Source organism: Nelumbo lutea, chromosome 3 (genome assembly GCF_056320005.1).
Source record: "Nelumbo lutea isolate HS-2025 chromosome 3, American lotus-T2T, whole genome shotgun sequence".
Taxonomy (NCBI): domain Eukaryota; kingdom Viridiplantae; phylum Streptophyta; class Magnoliopsida; order Proteales; family Nelumbonaceae; genus Nelumbo; species Nelumbo lutea.
In genome coordinates, this window is record NC_142686.1 from 80,545,835 (window position 1) to 80,570,745 (window position 24,911).

Sequence of the window (24,911 nt, forward strand, 5' to 3'; positions counted from 1 at the left end):
GAAGTTCAATTTCAATCAAGTTCCATTTCTGGCCCAGGCCAATCACACGGAATTCAAATGATTAGCCCCCTAAGTGTATGGAAATCCATAAAATACTTGGAATTGGAGCTTAAAATCCGCTAGTTTCCTCCCTAAAATTTGACCCTGGGAGCAGAATTAAAAGTCCCCCAATGATCCAAATGTTGAATAAACATATTTAAGTATTTTGGACATGCTCTATCAGCCATAAAATTACAGAAAAATAAATTGATCTACTAAAGACAGACTTAATTAGACAAACCCAGAAATGAAAAAAGGAAAAAATTGTTAATATAATTCCTCTTTTTCAAGCCTAGGAACTACATAATTTACAAGCTTATCAGCGACATCTCATATGCCAGAAGTACTAGAAATTTTACAAGGATTTTTGTTTCTTATTTTGGTTTTTCTGATTCCACCTTCCAATCTTCTAAACACTCCCAGCTGGAAGAAATATACTAAGAATTGCAAATTAAGATTCTCTCGACGTTGGTTATTGTCTGTAAGGGGATGCATCTTGCATTCTGTTCTTTCTTTTCTGCAGGAACCGCTGCAGAGATCTCTTCATCGAAAGCCCCGGTGGACTTTGGAGCGGAGATTGCAGAGATGGTGACAGAGGAGATCGAGGGGTGTTCAGTCTTTCCTCCATTTCTCGCCTTGCGATCCAGATGATTGCTCTTGCCTGCATTTACGGCAAAAATTTCAACTGTTTAACTACTACAACTTCAAATCTTCTAATTCAGTTCAGTGCACAAGCAAACACCGACTTCAGATTCTTTTTTGCCCACTGCGTGGTGGAATTATTCTCAGAATGAATGAGTGGTCGAATTGGGTTGACGTATTCAAGTCACTACAGTCCAAACCTATCCAATAACGCAAACTAGGTCCTCATTCTACTATTCGATCAGACTCGGTGGAGTTGATTAGGCGCAGTAACTCAAATCGCTTGAGTTGAGCTCTTACCCATTTGTATAACGAGTCTATTTCTGCTCATGAATTAAGAAGTTTGTAATTTTGTATTAATGGAGAGAAAGAGGAGAGAGCTTGCCTGAAACTCAGTCACATCGCAAACACAGACGCGTCCATTGTAGAAGATTGTTAGTTGTTGCTGTTGCTGCTGCTGTTGTGCTTGTTGTTGCTGTTGCTGTTCTGGGGTTTTGATTGGTTCCTCAGATCTTCAGTAATTAAAGAAAACAAAAAGAATGTTAGTTAATTCTCAATGGAGGAGGAGAAAGGAGGAGGGTGGTGGTTTGGAGGTGAACTTACGAGGAGGAACCGCTGCCGGAGTCGTTTGAGGGAAGAGAACCGATGGGAAAGAGGCAGAGGTCCAAGTTGCAGCTCCTCCTCATCGCCAAAGGAAGAGTAGATTTTGCCATTTTCGATCCGACCGTTGCAGAAAATCCTCAGAGCAGAAGAGAAAAGAAAGAGAAATGAAAAGTGATAGGTGTAAGAGAGAAAGGGAGATTGGGTTTGATTTATAAAGGTTGTTGTGAGTTGTATTGCGCCCATATAACACACATGTATTACGCCAACACGAAACGCAACACGACAGACGACAGAAGAAGAAAAAGAAGATCGGTAGGCAAAAAAAGGTGATTGGACAAGTAATTAACACGTTCCCCACATTACCCACGTTGGTGATTCTTATTTTCTTTTTTGTTTAATTATTTTATTTTCAAATGGTTGAGTAAGTCGGCATCTGGTTGTCGTTGGTCAGTTTCTCTCCTTCCTACTATGTGACAGCTGTGCCCGTGGTCTTTTAATAAACTTCTCGGTTTATTCCTGGCCGAATTAATGGATATTCATGACAAGGGAATGGGGAGACGAAATTGATAACCAAAATGGGGGCTCATACTAACCCACTGGAATCTGTTGGACCTGGGCCCACAAGCCCACAAGACCTACAGAGGACTCATAGAAATCAGGTTTTACTTGAGGCGTCGAGTTTGGACTCCTGTGAACGAACCATGTCTTATGTCTGTCCAGTCAGAGGAGCATGACCCGAGAGACCAAATTTAAAGAGAAAAAGAAATGAGCAGGATCATTGTTTCAAATTATCTCTATGATGGAACCCATTGTTTCAAATTATCTCTAAAGAGAAAAAGAAATGAGTTGGTGGGTCCTCATGCTTTAGACGTGGGAAACATGACCCACTCTGGGGAAGGGGTCATCATATCGTTCTTTGTTTTTGAAAATCTGAAAATTTGAAAATTAAGGTTATGTTTGGACAGGTTTCTACTTTTATTCTTTTAATAGTATGAAAGTACAAAATATAAATACAACTTTTAGTTTTATATTTTTGTTTTGAAAGGTGTTTGGATAAAAAATTTTTAAAATCATGTTTTTTATAACTCAAGCACTATTTTCTGTTTGACAAAAATACACTGTCAGTTATGTGATTCATCTAATTTTATATGTGATAAAGGCCACATTTTTCATGACTAGTCACTTGCATACAACTATACACTGAACATACTCACACGCCATGTGTATATGCACGTGGCAACCACTTAGAATTGGCACTTGGTTTAGGAAATGAAGTGATTTTGTATGAGTACAATGCTATATATAACATTATAGTAAATAAGTGATAAAAACATTCTATTAAGCTTTAAGAATAGTTTAAGAAACAAAGAAGTTGACTATAGTGATTCCAATGGTGGTAAATATGCAATAAACGTACCATTAAGCTTGAACATATTGCATGAAATGAAGAAAAATATTAAAAGAAAGGGGAAAATATGAAACAGGGATCCATGCCTACAATTGTGATAAGGATTGTGCTTTCAGTGGCAATTTCCGATGGCAATGATGGTTGGAGATGGGCGATGGCAGAGTAAGAACCTGCCCCAGCAAAGAAGTTAAGGCTTGAAGACAATAAGCGAATGGGGGAGTCTCAATCAAGGAGTTTTACCTGAAATGGAAACAAAACTTCTCCAAAAAGCACAAAGTAATAAAAATCAACTTTGTGCTTTTAAGGTATAAAAGTCAAAATAGGAAATATGCCATCCAAATACGATATAGTATTTTTCGTACTTTCGTATAGGGCCTATAAATTAGAAACCGATCTTCCAAATCAAAAATTTAAGGTAATGTTTTGGAAAACGTCCATGAAATGGTAGACCATTTTCTCATAAACGGTGACGTTTCTTTACCTAAAGCAGATGCATGCAGCAACACTAAATGGCATTTCTTGTTTGGTAAGACATTTTTTACCACCATTTTTCAAAAAAAAAAAAAAAAAAGCTGCCATATTGACCCCATCTCCTCAACTGTTGCTAACAATGGTGTATTGCATGAAAAAGACATAAAAAATGATTTCCCAAGCAAGACGTTTTCCTAGCATTTTTTTTTCAAAAAATACCCAACCAAGCAAGAGTTTCGACCTGTGAGGTCAAAATGTTTATGACACTAAGGGGTTGTTTGGCATCGTTGCCATTTCTTGGAGTAATGGCGTCACATCAGTGCCACATCGAAAAAAACGGTGTTCCAGGAAATAGGTATTTGTTTGGAATCGTTTTTTCATAAAAAACGGTGCTCCAAGCCATGCCTCGAAAATCAGAAAGTCATGGCTTGGAGCAACGTCAAATTTGGTATTTTTTAGAGTTATAGCTCATTACTGCCAACAAGGCAGTGATGTGGCACTGGATAATGGGTACCAGTGCTAAAAACGTTTCCTAGAGCAATGGTACCAAACAGAAAAAGTTGTTGCTCTAGGAAACATCCTACCTGATGATTCTAAACAGAAAACGGTACTTTCAAACACACATCAGCAGCACGGGCATCGATGCCAAACAAATACTAATATGGCACCATTTTTGAAAAACTGCAACGATTCCAAACAACTCTTAAGGCAATTGAGTCAATATCGGTTCAGTTTTAATTCGTTTTTTTCCAAAGATTGGGGTTTTTGTTTGATTCTGGTTAAATTAGGAACAATATACTATTAACAAAAAAAAACGGTATATTTATTATATTATTATAAATACCACACATTTTAATTATGTATGCTTGGTTTGGACATGGTTTTGTTAAAATCTGTAAATATTGAAGCTTAATGTATAAATTGGATTGTAATTCGATAAATATTATTAAAATGTTATATAATTGGTTGTTTTCTTTTAATTTAGGAAAGAAGAGATTTTTTTTTCATGAAAATTACAACCGAACCCATTAGTTCTACTCAGTTTTTGCTTTGAACGTTTTTCTCTAACCAAAAGTCTTTATTTGCGGTTGTTTTTTTAACCAAAATTAAAAAAGAATTGGAATGTTAAGGGGTGGGTTCATGGCGGGGATCATACTCTCGATCCCTGCTAGAGATAAAACGTTATCCTTCATCCCCGGTCTTCAATGGAGATGGATTTCCTACAGAAATTCAAATGTCCAAAAACTTTTAATTATATTGTTTCTAAAAAAGAATTTTATATTGAAAATAGGACAGGGCGATGGAGAAAATTGCCATCCCTATAAAAGAATAGAGAAAAGGGTTTGATCATGAGAAACGAATTTTGAAAAACGGCTTTGCTTTCCAGGTAGAACGGATTTACACTATTAATGACACCGTGAGAATTATTAAGGTTGTGTTTGGTTTGAAAATTAAAAGATAAGAAAAAGTATCTTGTTAATCCCTTCCTTTCCCTATCTTTTCTTTTAAATCAAACACAGTTTAAGATAATGAAATGACCCGGTTTGGCCGTTTTAGACTTTCTGACGTTTCAATTTGCTTTGACGAGGACTGGCCGACTTAGGACTGAGGAGTGGCCCACCCAAATACTCAAATACCTGCTTTTGGGTTGGGTGCTTTCAATATTAACTTGTTCCATTGGCACGTGATCCATGTTCATATTTTTGCACGTGCAAATTTGACCACTTGAATTAAAAAATAGCTATATGCGCTTGGCAAATGGAAGCTGCGGCCTCACAAAACCAACGATAGATGTCGATTGGATGATTGGGTCCACGGACCACAATTGGATTGGAATCTTTTCTGTTGAAATATGACTGTTGATGTGCGACTTCAGTGTTCCTTTTCCGGTTTACATTGGAATAACTTGGTAGATTCAAACTTCCCATCTTATCAGCAGCCATTCTATGTTGTTAATTAATGTAGTGTCCCTTTTCCACGTCTTAATTGTCAACCCCTTGCATTGGAATCCAAGAGGGTTCATATAAGGACTGAGTCTGTGATCGGATGGTATTACTGTGAACTCCCCTTGTTTTAGGGTGTAAAAGACTCCAATCCAACAATGTACAATAATTGAGTCTAGGGTGGGAATTAATTCCAAAGGGAAATGCAAGTTGGTATTTTTCCATGTACTCGTAGGCTATGTTTGGTTTGAAGGGAATTGTAAAGGTTTCCTACCTTTCAACTCGCCTCCTTTTACCTTCAAACCAAACCCATTCTAAGTGGGTTATGCTCATCGAACTGTCCACATCAAAGCCCCTATTTTGAAAATCTCCTAAACCAGGAATCATTATTAGGTAACCCTATCGAAGGGACAGTCTTTATTGGGAGGGCAAGTAAGGTTGTCCTACTTGGGCAAGAAGTGTTGGGCTGAAATTTTTATGAAGGGTGATTTGGCCCGACCTCATAATGGGGGATACGTGGATATGACTCGACATAAGTGATAGCTCGGCATGACAACCTGGCTGCAACTCAGTGTGATGAGCTTGCTGGAGCCTAGGCTGATAGCTCGGCATGGGCAGCAGTTTGCTACAAGGTGGTATTTAGGTTACCCCGAACTCTTTCCCAAAGGGGGAGCTCTCCGAGGTCTCTCCAAGTGAGGATTCCCAAGCTCCTCCCAAGTGAGGAGCCCCCGAGCTCCTCCTCAGTAAAGAGCCCCCGAGCTCCTCCTCAAGAAGGGAGCACCCCGATCTAAGATCCCTGGGTAAGGAACATCCCGAACTAAAGGCACTTCGGGTAAGCTCGCCAGCAGGTTCCTACCCAAGCCTAAGTAACCGACTCAAAGATTTACTTCGGGTAGAAGCACATCGATATGTCAGCAGTAGCTCGGTACCAGGTAACTCAGTGTATCGCTTGACAATCGTACCTGCTAGATCTGGAGACTGCACCCACGTCTCTAGCAAGGCGGCATCGTGCCTGCCAGGCTCTAACAAGCGTCTCCTATCTGGCAGGGTTGTACCCTACAATGGTTACCTGCGCCCACTACCTCAGGTCTGGTAGTAATAGCTACAACAGAGCATCAGTGGCGGTTACGCCAGAATTGACAATGCATCAGTATAAAAAGGCTCTGATCCCCAAGGAACAAAGGTAATTGATTTCACGCTATCTGCACTCTTAGCTCTCCTTGTATTCTCTGCAATTCTCTCTCAGAGTTCTAACTTCATCGTCGGAGTGTTCCCACCGAGCGAGCTCCTCGGAAAACCTTCATTGTCTTCTTCATCTCAGGTGTTATCCATTGCCAGCTAGGAGCCAGGCCACCGCCAGCTAGGAGTGACCGAATCGCACTGCATCATTTGGCGCCGTCTGTGGGAATCGCTTCAAAAAGCCTTTCACCAAAACTTTGCAGACTTTAGTTCTCATGGCTTCCTTCAGCAATGCCGGACGAAGTGCAAAAATGAACACCGTCGGGGAGTAACTCTAGGTCCCAGCGGCGTGTATTTGACAATTCACCGTCCCCCTCTCTGCAGATGGAGTTCCCATTCTGAATGTGCCTCAGACAATGGCACCCGTGAACGCTCCACTCCCTTTCGTGGTTGGAACAACCTTCACCGAACCCTCCCTTGTTCCTCCGGCGACCGCCCAAAACCAGCTTGAAGACCTGGTGTAATGCATGCGAGCTATGCAAACTCAAATGCAACAAGTCCAGCAATTCCAACTATATTAGCAGCAAGTGTTGCACCAAGTTTCTCAGCATCACTACCAGTAGCAGTTCCTCCGCTGCCTCAGACCCAGCAGCGGTTTCCTCCTCGACATCTGGCCACGCAACAAGCCAGGCCTCACCGTCAGAATGAACGTCCTCGCCGGGGAGAGACCTCTCAGACCTAGAATCCTCTCAAGAGTCAAGTCTCATCCCACGAGAGGAAGGAAATACCAATTACCCCGGCCTTGCCGCGCGCAGTCAGGTCGGGAGGGTCCCAGCCTACCAGACCCGCGTCACCTCAGCTTTTCCGAGTTCGTTGCCTCGCTTGTGGAGAAGCGGTTCAAGGTCTTGGCCACAGACTCCAGGAAAGATCCCTCTATCCACAGCCATCACCAAAAATCCGTCCCCCTCCTCACGAAAACTGTGCCCAACAATACCGAGGCCAATAGCATCAATGCAGAGCCCGCAAAAAAGCAGCGAAAATGTCGCCAAGCTCGCCGAACTACAACGCACAACCTGCCCGAGCTCAAGGGTAAGGAAGAGGTAAGCTCGGGCGAAGTGAAAGCCACTCCACTCCTCTCTGTACCATCCCCTCTATCTCCTGAACTCTTGGTCTTCCCAATGCCCAAGGACTTCAAACTACCTCCCCTGGACAAATATGACGGATCGTTCGACCTGAATGACCATGTTGATGCCTTCCAATCACAGATGCACTTGGCAAGGGCCAGTGAGTCCCGCATGTGCGTGGCTTTCTCCACCACTTTCAAAGGAGTGCCCCGCACATGGTATAGAAACCTGGCGCCCAAGTCAATAAGAAGCTGGGCGCAGTTTGTGCAAGTCTTTATCTCCCATTTCATCACCAGCAAGCGTTGTTCGAGAACCTAGGAGAGCCTCATTGGTATAGTCTAGAGGGAAGGAGAGTCTATCCGCAGTTACATCAAGCGGTTCAATGATGCATGTTTACAGATACCCGAACCTGGACCCCGCAGTTTGGCTTACCATGGCCAAGAGAGGCATCACACACAAAGAATTCAAGTGGCACGTGGTTGTTAATCGGCCCAAGATGATAATCGAGTTCCTCAAGCTCGCGGACCAATTTATAGGGGCGAAGGAGGAAATCAACCAGAAGGGTGAGCAGTCCCTGAAAGAAGAAAAAGGGAAGCCGAGTCCTCGACCCAAGGGGACAACAAGAAGAAAAAAGACCCAGCTCGGGGGGCAAGACCAGGTCAGCCTTATCGAGCTCCACCAGCAGAGAGGACAGACTACAGGCCCCTGAACGCGAAGCGGGCTGAGATCCTTGTGGCGATCAAGGATGCCCCGTACGTGAAGTGGCCACCCTGGCTGAGAGGGGACCCTAATGTAAGGAACAAGAACTTGTATTGTAGCTTCCATAAAGATCATAGTCATAGTACTGAGAGTTGTAAAAACCTCCGCGATGAGATAGAGGAGCTCATCCGTCGCAGATACTTAAGAAATTTTGTACAAAATAATAATAATAAAGCAGGTCGGCAGGGGGAGCAAAGTAGAGATGCTCCCGAATCCAGTAGCAGGAAAGTAGAGCAGCCGCAGAGGCAGTCCCCAGAAGAGAGACCAGTTTGGGGGGCTATCCATGTGATCGTCGGAGGATCGATCATCGTGGGCTGCACCTCGGCTGAATACTGATCTTGTAGTTAGGCCCGTTAGACAGAAGAAACGCAACTTAGCCCCAGAGCGTTGGAGAGCAGTTGATGAGGAGGTCGGGAAGCTCCTCACGGCCAACTTTATTAGAGAGGTTCATTACCCGAGCTGGGTAGCCAACCCTATCCTGGTAAAGAAGGCCAACGGTAAATGGCGCATGTGCGTCGATTATACCGACCTGAACCGAGCTTGTCCGAAGGATTGTTTTCCATTCCCCAAGATCGACCGCCTAGTGGACACGACCTTAGGGCACGAGTTGCTGAGTTTCTTGGATGCCTACTTGGGCTATAACCAGATAAGGATGAACCCTGTTGACAAAGAAAAAATGGCCTTTATAACCGAACTAGGCCTGTACTGTTACAAAGTCATGCCCTTTGGATTAAAAAATGTCGGGGCTACCTTTCAAAGACTTGTAAATAAATTATTTGAGCCATTAATTGACAGAAAAGTAGAATGTATGTAGACGACATGGTCGTCAAGACTCAGTTTTCAAATGATTTAATACAGGACTTGCATTCTGCTTTTGAAATTCTGCGTATGTTTAATATGAAACTAAATCCAAACTAGTGTGCCTTCGGTGTCACCTCGGGTAAATTCCTAGGGTACATCATCAACCGGCGTGGCATTGAGGCCAACCTAGATAAAATTAAGGCCATCCTAGATATGAGACCACCCTAGAAATTGAAGGAGATTCAAAGGCTGAATGGCCGAATAGCCGCCTTGAGCTGCCCAAATCGGTAGATCGCTGCCTGCCTTTCTTTAAGGCGATTAAAAGCAAGGGCTTTGAATGGACCGAAGAATGCCAGCTCACATTCGACGAGCTCAAAAAGTACCTCGCCAGTATCCCGGTCTTAACCCGGCCTAAGGAGGGTGATGTTTTGGAGTTGTAGCTCTCTGCAAGTGACAAGGTGGTCAGCTCGGTAAGAGAGGTAGATTGGGTCCAACAACCCATCTACTATGTTAGCAAAGTGTTGCAAGGTGCAGAGACAAGGTATCCAGAGATTGAAAAGTTGGCATATGCGCTATTCATTGCAGCTCGGAAGCTCCGTCCGTACTTCCAAGCTCACACCATCGTCGCCCTCACCAACAAGCCTCTGAGGCAAGTCTTGCTCAGCCCGAGGTCTCTGGTAGGTTGACGAAGTGGGCCATCAAGCTCAGCGAATATGACCTCCAATACAAGCCGCGAACTGCTATCAAGGCCCAAGCCTTAGCTGACTTTGTCACGGAATGCACTTTCAGCACCGAAGCCCTCAGGTCATATCAGCCCGAGGTTCCCAGGCAGGTTGAGCTCGAGCACCATGAGGTAGCAACCAATGCGGCTTCTCTCTTAGTTAGATCGAACCTGAGCTGGAATGAGGAGCCTTGGATCCTTCACTTGGATGGCTCATCCAATCAGCAGGGCAGCGGAGCTAGAATCATTCTGTATGGGCCAAGCGGGGTGAAACTGGAGTATGCGTTGCGCTTTGAGTTCGCAACGTCCAACAATGAAGTAGAGTACAAGGCGTTAATAGCCGGGCTGGCTCTAGCAAACGAAGTGAAAGCCAAGCACATCGTCATCTGCAGTGATTCTCAACTCGTGGTCAACCAAGTTACTGGTGAATATGAAGCTCGCGAGCCAACCATGATTGCCTACTTAGCCAAAGTAAGAGAGGCTTTGCTCAACTTCTAGTCCCACTTCATTAAGCAAATCCCGAGATCTGAGAATGTTGAGGCTGACGCCCTATCCCAGTTAGCCAGCACCAGTGATAATACCATGAGAACCATGTATATAGAGAACTTGCCTCAGCCTAGCATTCTCGAGGGGGCAGAGGAGGTCGCTCCTGCCGTTCAAGCAGAGCCGAGCTGGATTGATCCACTCACAAGCTTCCTGCTACATGGGACCCTCCCCGTAGATCGCAATGCTGCTAGAAGGGTAGAGCGTCAGGCAGCCAAATACGTCATAATAAATGAACGGCTGTACCGAAGATCTTACACGCTCCCCTATCTGTGCTGCTTGCGACCTTCCGATGCTGAGCTCGTGCTCTGCGACACTCATGAGGGCTTGTGCGGCGGACACTTGGGGGGGCAGGGCTCTCGCCAGAAAGTGCTACGATAGGGATATTACTAGCCATCGATGAAGGCAGATGCGATCGAGCTCGTCAGGAGATGTGACAAGTGCCAAAAGCACGCCAACATCCACCACCAGCCTGCCGCCGACCTGAAGTATCTCACCAACCCGTGGCCTTTCGCACAGTGGGGGATCAATATACTCGAACCATTTCTGCCAGCGACAGGGTAGAGGAGGTTCTTATTGGTGGCAGTTGATTATTTTACTAAGTGGGTAGAAGCTGAACCTCTCACAACGATCACAGCCCGGAATGAGTAGAACTTCTTCTAGAAAAGTATAGTGCGTTGTTTTGGACTACCCTGAGTACTGATCTCCGATAATGGTAAGCAGTTTGAGGATATTAAATTCTAGAACTGGTGCAAAGATATGGGAATTCAACAAAACTTCACCTCAGTGGCGCACCCTCAAGCAAACGGCCAAGCGGGGGTCACGAATAGAGCCATTCTCCGCGGATTGAAGGCATGCCTCAACCGAGCTAAGAGACTATGGGTAGATGAGCTACCCAGTGTACTATGGGCTTATCGGACCACAGTGAAGACCGCAACAGGCGAGACCTCCTTCATCCTCGCTTATGGCACAGAGGCAGTCATCCCAGCCGAGATCGAGGTCCCCACATTACGTCTAGAAGTGTATGATAACAAATCAAATGAAGACGATCTATGCACCAACTCGACCTACTTGACGAGGTATGGGACCTCGCATACATTAGGACTATAGCCTACCAGTAGAAAGTAGCTCGGTACTATAACGCTGGGGTCAAGAAGCGGAACCTTCGCGTCGGAGACCTGGCTCTTCGTAAAGTCATGGTACCTGAGCCCAGTGTTGGTAAGCTCGGGCCAAATTGGGAAGGACCCTAATGAGTAAAGCGGGTGCTCGGGGAAGGAACGTATGAGCTCGAAACCCTAGAAGGGAAACAAGTACATCGGGCATGGAATATTGTCAACTTAAGACAATATTACCTATAATTACCAAGCTGAGTGGACCACAAGTTGCTCCCAGTGCCCAAGGGCTAAAAATCCGAGCTAAGGACCTCGGTACCCAGCCACCTCTTTGGCACGGGCGAACTCCAGGAGAGTGGACTATTAAGTCGCTCCCCCAGCCTAAGGGCCAAGATGCCGAGCTAAGGACCTCGGCGCCCAGTTGCCTCTTTGGCACGAGTGAACTCTAGGAGAGTGGACTATTAAGTCGCTCCCCCAGCCTAAGGGATAAGACACCGAGCTAAGGACCTCGGCGCCCAGTTGCCTCTTCGGCACAGGCGAACTCTAGGAGAGCAAACTATAAGTCGCTCCCCGAGCCTAAGAGCTAAAGCGCCGAGCTAACAAAAGACCTCGGCATCACATAAGACCTAGTCACCTCGTTGGCATGGGATAAGTATGTTTAATGCCAAGGCACGTGCAACTCGGGTGTGAACCCTATGATGCATAGCCCACCTCGACATATAACAGGTTGAACCCGTTAGGGACAACCGATGTCAGCTTAAGTAGCCCGGGTGCAGATAGTTTGGGTATATACCCTACTATGCTGCTTACCCCGGTGTACATCCAGAAGTTACCCCTACTAAGTACTGGGAGATAGTTCGGGGTAACAACAGTTGAGAGATCCCCACTTCGGGTACTTGTCTCGATAGCTTGACAGTTCGGGGAAACCCTTACACCCATCAGTCTGAACAAAGAAGGATAATGGCACAAGAAGGTCAAATGCACAACACTTAGCAAAACAACATATTTCATTATCAGTTTCATTACAATGAGTTTGGTACAAAAAGAGAAGGAAAGAGAAACTGAGCTCATGGGCTCAAAGTACAAAGGCTGAGATTACTCGTCATCATCTCTGGAAGAAGTCTCCGCAGGAGTGCCAGCTCTGTCGGTAGCCTCCTTGATGTCAATGACTTCCTCCTCCTCCAAGGAGTCCGGGTCCTCGGCAGCTAAGCGGGCTACCTCTCCTATGACTCGCGAGGTAGTGATAGCGCTTACATCGAGCTGTGGGAATTTGTGCTTTATTAGCCACCTGTTGAGCTTGAAGCCCTTGCAGTAGGCATCTACCATCACCCCGTCGAACTCCTCCATCTTGACGTAGTCTTGGATAGATTTGGCCTTGGCCTCCTCTATAGCGCCAAGAAGGATCTTAGTTCGCTCCTTAACGTCAGCTTTGAGGTTCTCGACCTGGCGCTTCAAAGTTCCCTTCTCCGATTCAAGGTTCTCCACCTTGCGTAGCAACTCCTCCTTCTTGCGCCGCAACTCCTCCTTCTCTGACGATAGCGACGTAACTAGCTCCCTCTGAGCTAGCACGTCGCCCTCCAGCCGGTGGATTTTGCCACAAGCTAGTTTCAGATTGGAGTGAGCTGCGCGGGCTGAGTCTTCGGCAGCCAGAGCTCACTTTAAATGCTGCTCAGATTGGTAGGACAGGGCGTACACAACATTGTTCACCTACCAAGAGAATGCCAGTGAGCGTCAGTAAAGCAACAATTGTAGAAATTGAAGTCAAAGTGCAACAAGACTTACCACCATGCAGTGGGTAGCCGCTCAAGCTCCGAGCTGAGCGGGTGTTAGCTTGGCCCAGCTAGAGACCTCCTCGGCACACGCAACCCCTTTGCTCTTCCGGAGGCTGTAGTGTGGGTTCAAAATACTCCTGGCTGGTCCTCGAGTTGATCCCCCACTTCCCGAAGTAGTGGTAGTGGTCTCAGGAGCGGGCTCTGTAGTTGTCTCAGGAACGGGCTCCGCAATCGCCTCGGGCTCCCGAGGTGAGGGGTTCTCCGACTCCTCCAAGTTAATCACTGGAGGAGCATCAGCAGGTCGCTTAGCAGGCCGCTCGGGCTTGGGAGTAGAAGCCCATGAAGATTCAATACGAGCTCTCTTTGCAGCTCGCTTCTTTCTCCCCTTCATCTTGCCGAAGAGTTTTTTTGCGTTGAATTTCTCCATGCGGCCTGCAACAGAGTTCGACGTCAGTAATACTACCAAGAAGTAGAAACTGGCTACCGAAGGAAAAAATACTAACTCTTGACAAGGCGACCTACCGCGACTTAGACCGACCTCGATGAGCTTGTTCTCAGCGAGGTAGTCCTTGTAGTCGAAGCTGAGCTCCGCCCAAGATTGAAATACCTCACCTATTTTCTTGTCCAACCTAATGCCAGAGTCTTGAATGGCCACCCTCCAGTGAGTAGGGAAGGGCCACCCCGCAGCATTATGAACTACAAAGTAGTCCCGTTTCTAGGCCGAGACTTTACTAGGAAGTTTGTGTTACAACTTGAAGCCCGGGCGGGGGGACAGGTAGTAGGTCCGCCTGTGCTTGGGGAGAACGCTATATGCATTCTTCTTTATTGATAAGATAGAAGAAAAAATGTCAAGATCAAGAGGAAGGGCGTAGTCGAAACAGAGGGAAATTGTACCGATCACATTCCAGACAGAGTTCGGGTGGAGCTGATCTATGGTTACATTGAAGTGATTCAACACTTCAACAATGAAAGGGTGCAGTGGAAGGCGGAGCCCAACCTCGAGCTGTTCCCCAAAAATTACGATCTCATCATGACCGTGTTCCCAAGGGAAGCCACCTGTAGGAATGTGGTAAGTGTACTCCCTAGGGAGGTTGTACTGAGCTATCAGGCCCCTTAGCCTGTCTACCGTCATGGTAGAAGGACCAAACTTGTCCAATACCCAACCTTGATTAGAGGTGGATGCCAGGTTACCCGAGGTCCTCCGCACTTCGTAAGTGGAATGTGCCTCAGAGGCACCTACTTGACCCGAGGTATCCACCTCGAGTTCATCTAAGAGAGTGTCAGCTGGAGTCAGGGCACCCACCTCGGGCTCGTCTAAGAGACTGTCAAATGGAGCCGGGGCACCCACCTCGGGCTCGTCTAAGAGACTATCGAAGCGCAACCAGACTAGGAAAACTGGAAATGAACTGAAAGGAGCTAGGGAGACTCACCAAGGAAATGCAACCAGACTAGGAAAGTTAGACAAGCTGAAGAACCCGAGCTGAGGACTTTTTGCGCAACCTCAAGGTGAATGCTAAGAACTTATGGTAGGGAAAAATGACCCAGGACCCCCACTATTTATAGGTGCTATGCTCGGGAATCAACGGTCAAGATCAAGATGATCTAACGGCTCTCAAGAAAACCGGCTACATGACCCCCAAGGTGAAATCGGTTTAGCGCATTTTTTGACGTTTGCAGAGTCTATAAATCCCGTGACATCTGCGCGTGAAATGTACGCGACCCGGGTCACCCTTGATTGAGCCGAGCAGTGAACTGGTCTGACGGACGAACTGCCTAACTGGATGCCTGAACTCTGAGCCAAATCCACCCGTCATACCGTGAACTCCCCGCGCTGGGTCAAGACCCCTAGCACGGGGAGTGGGGGGCAATTGATGGAGGGTGGTTTGGCCCGACCTCATAATGGGGGCACACGTGGACATGACTCGACATAAGTGACAGCTTGGCATGACAGCCTGGCTGCAACTCAACATGATGAGCTTGCTGGAGCCCAGCCTGATAGCTCGGCACAGGCAGCAGCTCGCTACAAGGTGGTATTTAGGTTACCTCGAGCTCTCTCCCAAAGGGGGAGCGCTCTGAGGTCTCTCCAAGTGAGGAGCCCCCAAGCTCCTCCTTAGTAAGGAGCCCCCGAGCTCCTCCTCAGTAAAGAGCCCCCGAGCTCCTCCTCAAGAAGGGAGCACCTTGATCTATGATTCCTGGGTAAGGAACATCCTGAACTGAAGGCACTTCGGGTAAGCTCGCAAGTAGGTTCCTGCCCAAGCCTAAGTAACTGACTCAAAGATTTACTTTGGGCAGAAGCACCTTGATATGTCAGCAGTAGCTCGGTACCCACGTCTCTGGCCAGGCAGCGTCGTACCTGCCAAGCGACATGATTGCCAGGCTCTGACAAGCGTCCCCTATTTGGCAGGGCCGTACCCTACAACGGTTACCTGTGCCCACTACCTCAGGTCTGGCAGTAATGGCTGCAACAGAGCATCAGTGGCGGTTACACCAGAATTGACAGGGCATCAGTATAAAAAGGCCCCGATCCCCAAGGGACAACGGTAAATGATTTTGCGCTATCTGCACTCTTAGCTCTCCTTGTATTCTTTGCAATTCTCTCTCAGAGTTCTAACTTGATCGTCGGAGTGTTCCTGTCGGGCGAGCTCCCCGGGAATCCTTCACTGTCTTCTCCATCTCAGGTGTTGTCCGTCACCAGCTAGGAGCTAGGCCACCGCTAGCTAGGAGTGACTAGATCGCGCTACATCAAGTTTGATTTCACTAATAAGAAGTAATTATTTTTATAAGTATTTAAAAGGAGTGTTGGAATCACACATGAAGTGAAAAAAAAAAAAACACTTATAATTGCTTGGTAAATAAGTTAGGTACAAATGCAAAAGCATTTAACAAATAAGCAAGTTGAAAGTGGCTTTTTTTAAGCACTTGTTCAACAATTGCTTATTCAAAAAATCTAGGATGGTTCAGTCCCTTAAAAATTTCATAATAATCAAATTACCGCCGTGAATGGAGAAAACCCTTGTCTTCTCCGTTCACCCAGTTCGAACAGTGCAGCGGCGGCAAGATCGGCCAGCGACAACTTTGAATACAAAACATCGCTTGGTGGGCGCTTCGTTTTTCAGTTCTAGTCAATCATATTCATTCCCAGCTTGTTTTTTTTTTTTGACATTTTTTTTGCGTTCTGGGATGTTTCTTGTGTGTATTGTCTCATATCTAAAATCTTCAACGGAAACCGTACCTGAAACGTGCCGGCAACGATAGGTAAGGCTCCCTCCACCTACCACTTTGGTCGTTTTGAGTTTTTTATCTTCTTTCTTGTATATGTTAGTGAAAGTTGATTTTTTATTTTTTTTATTTTTCAGTAATATGAATTGAAAAATGATGCATGTTATGAATAACTATGATTTTTTTTCTCATTATTGTTGAATATTACATAAATACTATGTAACTATTTGAATTTATTTTGTTATGTTCTTACATATTCCAAATTTTGCTTCATTTTTTCAGGAATTTTAATGTGAATAATTGGTGAGTATGTGAATTTATTTTGTTATGTTCTTGCATATTCCGAATTTTGCTTTATTTTTTTCTGGAATTTTAATGTGAAAAATTGGTGAATGTGTGAATTTATTTTGTTATGTTCTTGCATATTCCAAATTTTACTTCATTTTTTTCAGGAATTTTAATGTAAATAATTGGTTAATATGTCAATTTATTTTGCTTCCATTTTTTAAATCCTTATCTTGTGGTTGCTTCATTTATATGAATTTATTTTGCTTCATTGTTTTATTCTTTATTTTTATTATTAATATGAATAAAAATTATTAACCTACTTGTTTTTAAATTTCTCATTGCAATTTTGTGATGTGTTTTACCTGTTTTTTTATTAACCAAAATTTCATTTATTAATTATTATTAACATGGAGAAAATTGTTATCCTTTTTTTTTAATTTCTCTTTGCAATTGTTTAAAATTTTTTGTTAAACCGGAATTTCATTTAATTTTTTATTATTAATATGAATAAAAATTATTATCATGTTTTATTTTAAATTTGTCATTGCATTTTTTTGGCTTATTTTACATTTTTTTATTAAACTGAAACTTCATTGAATATTCTTATTATTAGTATGAATTAAAATTATTATACTACTTTCTTTTAAATTTGTCTTTGCATTTTTTTGACGTATTTTACATATTTTTTATTAAACCGAAATTTCATTTGTTAATCTATTACTAATATGAATTAAAATTATTATCCTATTTTTTTGTAAGTTTCTTTTTGCATTTTTTGTGATGTGTTTTACATTTTTTTGTTAAACCAAAATTTATTATTATTATTGTTGTTGTTGTTATCATCATTATTCTTATTATTATCTTGTGTGAAAAGCATTGTTTATGTGTATGGGTGAAATGAGAATTAAAATTGTCATTTATGATAAAATAAACACTTGTGGGGATAGTAATTCATCCAACATTGTTAAAATAATTTGACAAATAGATCATCAAACAACTTTAAGTGATTGTTAAAATAAGTGCAACATAGCCTAAATCCTTCTAAACAATAAGTTTGAGTTTCTAAATGGATTATAAGACCATTTACAGATGCCTCTTCATTGAAACATTTAGGAGATATTCTACCACAAAAAGTGGCATGTGTTTTAGGTTACTAGGCCCCACTATATGGTATTTGAAATGATAGGTTTTGAAATTTACCACACCTTTCATAATGCTCTTGCTCTATGACGTGGTGGCGGTGTGTGTTTAGAAGTATTTTGAGATTTAAAATATAAATATTTTTGTCAAAATATACCAAATTAATGTCGAAATATCCTAAAGTGTAGTGTGTAATGAAATACGAGATTTTGGTATATTTTAAATTTTGCAATATTCAGCCAGTTCCGGAACATGCCATGGCTTAAAAGAACACGTATTTGCCGTGGCACATTTCAGAGCCAAACGAAATGGAAAGTGGACATGGTGTCTGAACACCACCTTGCGCTTCAATAAATTAATCCAAAGGCTTTAAATTAGTCCCCGTTTGGGTGAGCCTTTACACTGCAGCTTTGGCTCTGTGTAGAAACCCAAAGCACCAATTAACTGTCGTTTGGTCCAAAAAGGGAAAACAAACAAAATACTTTCCCATTAAGCTTCTTTTAATGGCTTCCTTAAAGCAGCTCAGTGAAAACAACCCAAACAGCTTTAGGGAGTTTGGGATCTTCCGCCAACAAAATGCATCCTAACATCATCTGACATTGCACATCTCGCCATGAGATTGGGATCTACTATAAGTTGGACCTATCGTGTATAAAATATGCTGTCTCAGATCATGTTGGTTGGGTGCTTGAAAGCAATCCAGATCTCCTACCCACAAGAATCCTATCCTCAGGATACTACTAGTGTACATTGGGTTTTGTTTGTTTTGGATTTTACTTTATTCTGCTTCATGTCTTAATTCACTTAATTTGTAATGCAATCAAACAAAATAAGATAAAATTTGAAACAAGAATAGGTCAGAATTTACAATGAAATCATTTGCACTGCCATAGTTTTGAATCAATGCAAATTTATTTGCATTGCAACCAAACACAGCCTTGGGAACATCTCTCCATGAATGGTAACATACAAATACAAACGCATGGGATATTCTCAATGTGCAACTATAGTATCATGTGGGTAGGTATGGGTAGGAGATCTGAATTTGCCGGATGGAAAGTGTTTAGTTGGCAAGAGATCCTAACTTTACAAGAAAGCTAACTATATTGACTTTGTCAAAATTATGACATGCATGTTGGAAGGGTTAGGATCCATCATATGGATGGGCCAACCATGTTAGATGGCTGGGTGAACTTTAAAAAATTTTCTAATTTTTCTAGGAATTGAATTCCCTATGTTTTGAAAAACTGCATTTTTCAGGATCGGACTTGCATTAAACCGGACCTAATTTGAAACCAAACAAAGAGGGAGATGTATCTAATACAGATACCACAAACTCAGATCCCAAGGCGAAAATTCACACCCAAGTCAGTCATAAAACCAGCCTCCACCTGAGATGGTGTAGTGTATTCCTGAAACCGATTCAGCAACACAGTTTTCCACAAAATTGAGATCCAAATGCTTGAACCGAATTGGGGATGATGAACCTAATATCCCCTGAATTTTTCTTGCAAAAATCAAAGGAAAAAATGATCTACATCAGTCTCATATAGCGGATGTCGAAGAATTGGGAGACAAAAGGATGTAGAGAGAACTAGAAACTACAAAAAATATGAAATTGTCCTAAACTAGTCCACCCCCTCCTCTTTTATATGAAGGGATGAGAGATCCATCATATGGATGGCTGAACCCTGCAGGAAGGTTGGGCAAAATTTCAAAAATTTCTCTCTCTCCCACGTGGGAATCACATTCCCTATTTTAGAAAACTACATTTTCAATGATCAATCTTGAACCTAAACCAGACCAAATCTGAAACCAAAAGGGAGTGGAGGGTTTTACTTGATATGAACTAACAATAACCTCCAATGAACATGTTCACGGCTAAGGAAAGATCCAAAGATTGCTTCCACCGAAGATGACACAGTAAAGGGTGAAATAGAATCAGCAAGATGGTTCTTCAGCAAAAATCTGATGAAGGGCTAGTGAGCATGACTTCTGATTACCTTTTCTGCCAAAAGGTAATACATGAGCCCATTGCCATGATTGTTGAAGCTAGTAAACTGGGCAAGAAGAAGAAGAAGGCAAAGAAAAAGCCTTAGAAGAAAGCTACTAAGTCCAAAAGGCAGAGGAAGGACAAAGCATCAGATGCTTCTCACTTCTACAAACAGGCCAGGCACTCGAAGAGGATCTGTCCTCAGTACTTGGAGTCAAAGAAACAAGGTAATTTCAAATCCTTTTTCATAGAAACCAATTTGTTGGTAACTTCTGCTTTCTGGTGTATTGACTCCGATGCTTCGATTTATGCATGTAACTCACTGCAAGGGTTCAGGACAAGCAAAAGACTGAGTGACGGAGAGGTGACACTTTACTTGGGGACTTCTGCAAGTATTGCAGCTACAACCATAGGGATTGTAGAGTTAATTTTTAGAGACTGAATAATTGTACTGAAAGATTGTCTTTATGTACCTAATTTGAGAAGAAATTTAATTTCTATTTCAAAACTATATGCAGTTGGATATTCTGTTCTCTTTAGTAATATGTTTACTATCAAAAGAAATAACAAATTCCTCGCATACGAAGAACTTGAGAATGGTCTCTATGTTCTCCTTCCTTCTTTGGAAACTAACATAACCGAAACTATGTCAGTTGATATCCCCAAGAAAATAACCCGTGATACAGTTAATCCCATGTGCCTGTGGCATTACCAACTTGGCCACATTAACATAGATCGTATCACAAGGTTGGTAAATGATGGTTCTTTGGATTTTTTAACTGTAGAAGATCCTCCAAGCTGTGAACCTTGCCTTCAGGGTAAGATGACGAAACGACCATTTAACGGTAAGCTTGAAAGATATACAGGCACGCTTGACCTTATACATATTGATGTATGTGGTCCCATAAGTGTTAGGACATGTAACCAACATGTTTATTTCATAACATTTACTGATGATTACTCACAGTATGGTTACATGTACTTAATGAGACACAAGTCTGAATCCTTTGAAAAGTTCAGAGAATTCAGACAAGAGGTCGAGAAGCAGTTAGGGAGAGCAATTAAGACCCTTCGATCGGATCGAGGTGGCGAGTATCTCTCTGACGAATTCAGTGACAACTTAAAGGACAATGGTATAGTATCACAACTAGCTCCTCCTGCTACACCACAACTAAATGGTGTGTTAGAAAGGAGGAACCAGACTTTATTGGATAAGGTCTGATCACATCTCATACATTTAGAGTTACCCACATCTTTTTGGGGTTACGCATTAGAGACTACGATATATGTGCTGAACCAGGTTCCAACCAAATCAGTTACCCACATCATGTATGCCATGCTGTGCACTCATCCTGAAATTTCTCAGAGTGACTGTGGTAAGAAGATTCTAGTCAAACCTAGGACAGGAGCATTGGACTGCTATGAAAAACATACTAAAATACCTTCAAAGGACAAAAGAGTTTTGTCTATTATTCGATGGTAATTCACTACAGATCCAGGGGTATACTGATGCCGACTTTCAGTTAGATCCAGATGATAGAAAATCTACATTTGGTTATATCTTCACGATAGGATCATGCGTTGTTTGTTGGAAAAGTAGAAAACAAGGGTCCACGACAAATTCCACAACCGAAGCCGAATACATTGCCACAAGTGAAGCTACCAAAGAAGTTGTATGGATGTAGAAGTTCATTCACGAATTTGGAGTAGTTTCATTGAGCACATCACCCATTCCATTGTTCTGTGACAACATTGGAACCATTGCATAGGCTAAGGAGCCACAAGCCCACTCGAACTCAAAGCACATCTAGAGGAAGTACCATGTACTGAGGGAAATAGTTGGAAGAGGGGACGTCCTAATTCAGAAGGTAGCATCAGCGGAAAATGTAGCAGACCCATTAACTAAGCCACTGACACAAAAAGTGTTTGAGAAATACGTGGAAAGCATGGGACTCCGGCTTATATCAGATTGGACCTAAGTACAAGTGGGAGTTGTTAGACAGTGTATGCTTGGGCGCGAAGAATCAGGTTCTTGCTGAAGAGCCATCCTACTGTTTCTACTTCATCCCGCGTCGTGTCATCTTTGGTGGAAGAAGTCTTTGGATCTATCCTTGGGCATGAACACCTTCATTGGAGGTTATTGTTACTTCTTATTAGTTAGGTATAACCCTCCACTCCCTTTTGGTTTCCAATCTGATCTGGTTTAGGTTCAAGATTGATCCTTGAAAATGCAGTTTTCAAAAATAGGGAATGTGATTCCCACATGAGAGAGAGAGAAATTGTTGAAATTTTGCCCTACCTTCCTGTAGGGTTCGGCCATCCATATGACGGATCTCTCATCCCTTTAGTGGTATCTGAGCCAGGTTCAAATCTTGAACCAAATTTAACAAGATCTGGAACTGTGCAAATGGGCAGAAGGCATTCTACTCGATTTGCGTAGATTAGCGTTTTCTCGGAAATCAGTTCCCAGATTTTGGGTGATTGATCTAAAATTAAATATTTATAAATCTGAATTATATTTATAATTGTTCTACATATTTTTCTTGATTTTTGGGCTATTCGTACAATGGAGATCGAAATCTTTGATGGCGCAAGAAATATGCATTCTGCTGTTTTTTAACATTCTTGGTCTGTAAATATAAATTTTTTATTTTTTTTAGATAGAATGTATAAGTATTCAATTTTGATTTAATATTAATAGAAATTACATTTTTTATTTTATTTCATTCAAAGTTGAAGCAGAAAGTGTAAGGAGGAGATTTTCGCAGATTAGGGTTCGGCCATCTATGATTTGCAGTTTTGGAAACTGCATGCTGCAATCTAACTTTTGTTTGGCAGGGTAGCAGTCCTACGAACAGCCCTCCTACTAATTCATGAATGTCTTGTTTTAATAATTTAATTTCAAATCATGTTCTTGAATTAAATCTTGAATTAAAAATCAAACACTAGACCCATTCGATCTAGATTGGACCAAACTGGTTGGACTGAATCTGTGGTTCGATGGGGCTGTTATCAGCCCTAATTTTTCACTAATGGGTCTAGGAGTTGATGGTTAATTGCAAGATGAAATTCAGCCCGCACCTGTAAAACCCAGTTTTAATATGTTAAAACTGCTTTAGCCCATTTCAGCATAAAAGCTATATGGGTCGAACTGTTCTTTGCAATTCAGCCCATATAACTAGATAATATTAATCAGTAATATTATGAATCTTCATGGGCTTTAATTATGGGTTTTACAGTTTTTAATTGATTGGATCAATTATGAAGTTCTTGCATGTGATGTATGGATGTGTGATGTGCAACGTTCATGGGCCATAAGTGCTTGGCTCATGCTGAAATGATAGTGACTCTTGCACACACCATGGCTGAATGCACATCATTGCCATGGTGTCCAGAAGATCATTGGATGATCTCCCTTCATAGTGGGCCTCACACCATCTTCCTCCCCAAGAGGAACCGTGCGGATCCCTAGCCATTTAGGGCCCATCTAAATCTGGCTTTATGGAAGCCAGTGGGAGCCACTCTAGTTTGACCTCAATTAAACTAGGGCGTAATATTTTGTTCCCTCCACTGAAATAAGAGTGCATGTGATAGGGTGATTCATATGATGAACTCTCTAAAGGCCTTCCAGCATTAGCATGAAGATGGGTCATTCAGTAATGAGGAAAGACACCATAAAATTGGGCTATGCATTTGTTGTTGGATTTGTTGGATTGTTTCATAAGATGATAGGGGCGTCATAGACCGATGTGGGAGGGGCCTATCCTAAAATGGAAGTCTCTCTCACGGTACCTTTGCGTTCACAAATATGATTGGTGAGCACTCACTGGATAGAAAGGTTTAATCTAAAATGGCAATGAACCTTGTTTGACAGAGGCCAAAGGGAAAGCTCATCAGATGAGTGGATTTGATCTTTCACAGAAAGGTCATGGGGTTTTGTAGCTGAAACAGTTGGCCCCATGCGCCCTATGTGATTTCCCACATTTCTAGGGACATAATTCGAAGTCCTTGTCACTGAGATAGGAGGGAAATCTCAGAGATGAATAAATGGAAATGGAACATAGATTAAAAGCCATATCTATGTAGATAACATGAATCAAATAAGGTTGTGGACTAATATTTCCGTTGCCCTTTATCAGAAATGACAAGTGGACAATTCGCTAAATTATTGGACGACAACAAACTCAAGGGCCCAAACTACGCTTACTAATATCATAACCTTATACTGGTCCTAACGTCCAAAAAATTTGATAAAGTAGCTAATAACCCTGATCCAGATCATCCGGGTGATAGGGCTTCTGAGGCCCGTAGGAGGGACTATCAATAATGGGAAGAGAAAAATTCCCTTGCCCGTTGCTACATCATAGCATCCTTAGACAATCCTGTACAGTGACATTTCGATCAGATCGAATTGTGCAAGGATATTTTGGATAGTCTAAGGATGATGTATGAGGATCTGAATCATTCTACTCGTCAGAAGGTCTTGAAATAGTCATGACTGCACAGATGTCCAAGAACCAGCATGTTCATGACCATTGTCTTAAGATGATGGAATACATCAATGAACTTGAGGCTCTTGGATCCGGGCTTGATCATGTCACCAAGGTTGACACCATCCTAAATTCTTTGCCTCCTTCCTTCAATCAGTTCATCATGAACTATAACATGAATAAGCTAAATGTTAGCATCCAGGAACTCAACAATATGTTGCAGAGGGCCGAGGAACTGATCAAGAAGGATGAACCCATTGCTATGCTTGTTGAAGCTAGTAAATCGGGTAAGAAGAAGAGGAAGGCAAAGAAAAGGACTCAGAAGAAAGATACTAAATCCAAAAGGCAGAGGAAGGACAAAGCATCAGATGCTTGTCACTTCTGCAAGCAGGCCGGGCACTGGAAGAGGAACTATCCTCAGTACCTGGAGTCCAAGAAACAAGGTAATTTCGAATCCTTTGACATAGAAACCAATTTGTTGGTAAATTTTGCTTCCTAGTGTATTGACTCCGGGGCTTCGACTTATGCGTGTAACTCACTGCAGGGGTTCAGGACAAGCAGAAGACTGAGTGACAGAGAGGTGACTCTTTACTTGGGGACTTCTGCAAGTGTTGCAGCTACAACCATAGGAATTGTAGAGTTAATTTTTAGAGAAGGAATTATT

General features: G+C 42.8%; 1 protein-coding gene across 1 annotated transcript; it reads right to left on the reverse strand.

The window, feature by feature from the left end:
• Window positions 1-287: 287 nt before the first annotated feature.
• On the reverse strand, window positions 288-1,595 carry LOC148865955 (protein TIFY 5A-like). The gene is made up of 3 exons (XM_088974900.1): window positions 1,285-1,595; window positions 1,067-1,193; window positions 288-700 (listed from the first exon to the last, which is right to left on the reverse strand). The coding sequence occupies exons 1-3, from the start codon at window positions 1,392-1,394 to the stop codon at window positions 512-514; spliced, it is 426 nt and encodes a 141-aa protein (XP_088831026.1). The 5' UTR covers window positions 1,395-1,595; the 3' UTR covers window positions 288-511.
• Window positions 1,596-24,911: the final 23,316 nt, after the last annotated feature.

What these genes read in the sequence shown, in the direction of transcription:
- LOC148865955 (XM_088974900.1), bottom strand. Translation starts at nt 1,394, where the DNA reads ATGGCAAAATCTACTCTTCCTTTGGCGATGAGGAGGAGCTGCAACTTG. An exon ending in TCCGGCAGCGGTTCCTCCTC is followed by an intron (nt 1,194 to 1,284) that starts GTAAGTTCACCT and finishes TAATTACTGAAG; the next exon opens with ATCTGAGGAACCAATCAAAA. An exon ending in GCGATGTGACTGAGTTTCAG is followed by an intron (nt 701 to 1,066) that starts GCAAGCTCTCTC and finishes CCGTAAATGCAG; the next exon opens with GCAAGAGCAATCATCTGGAT.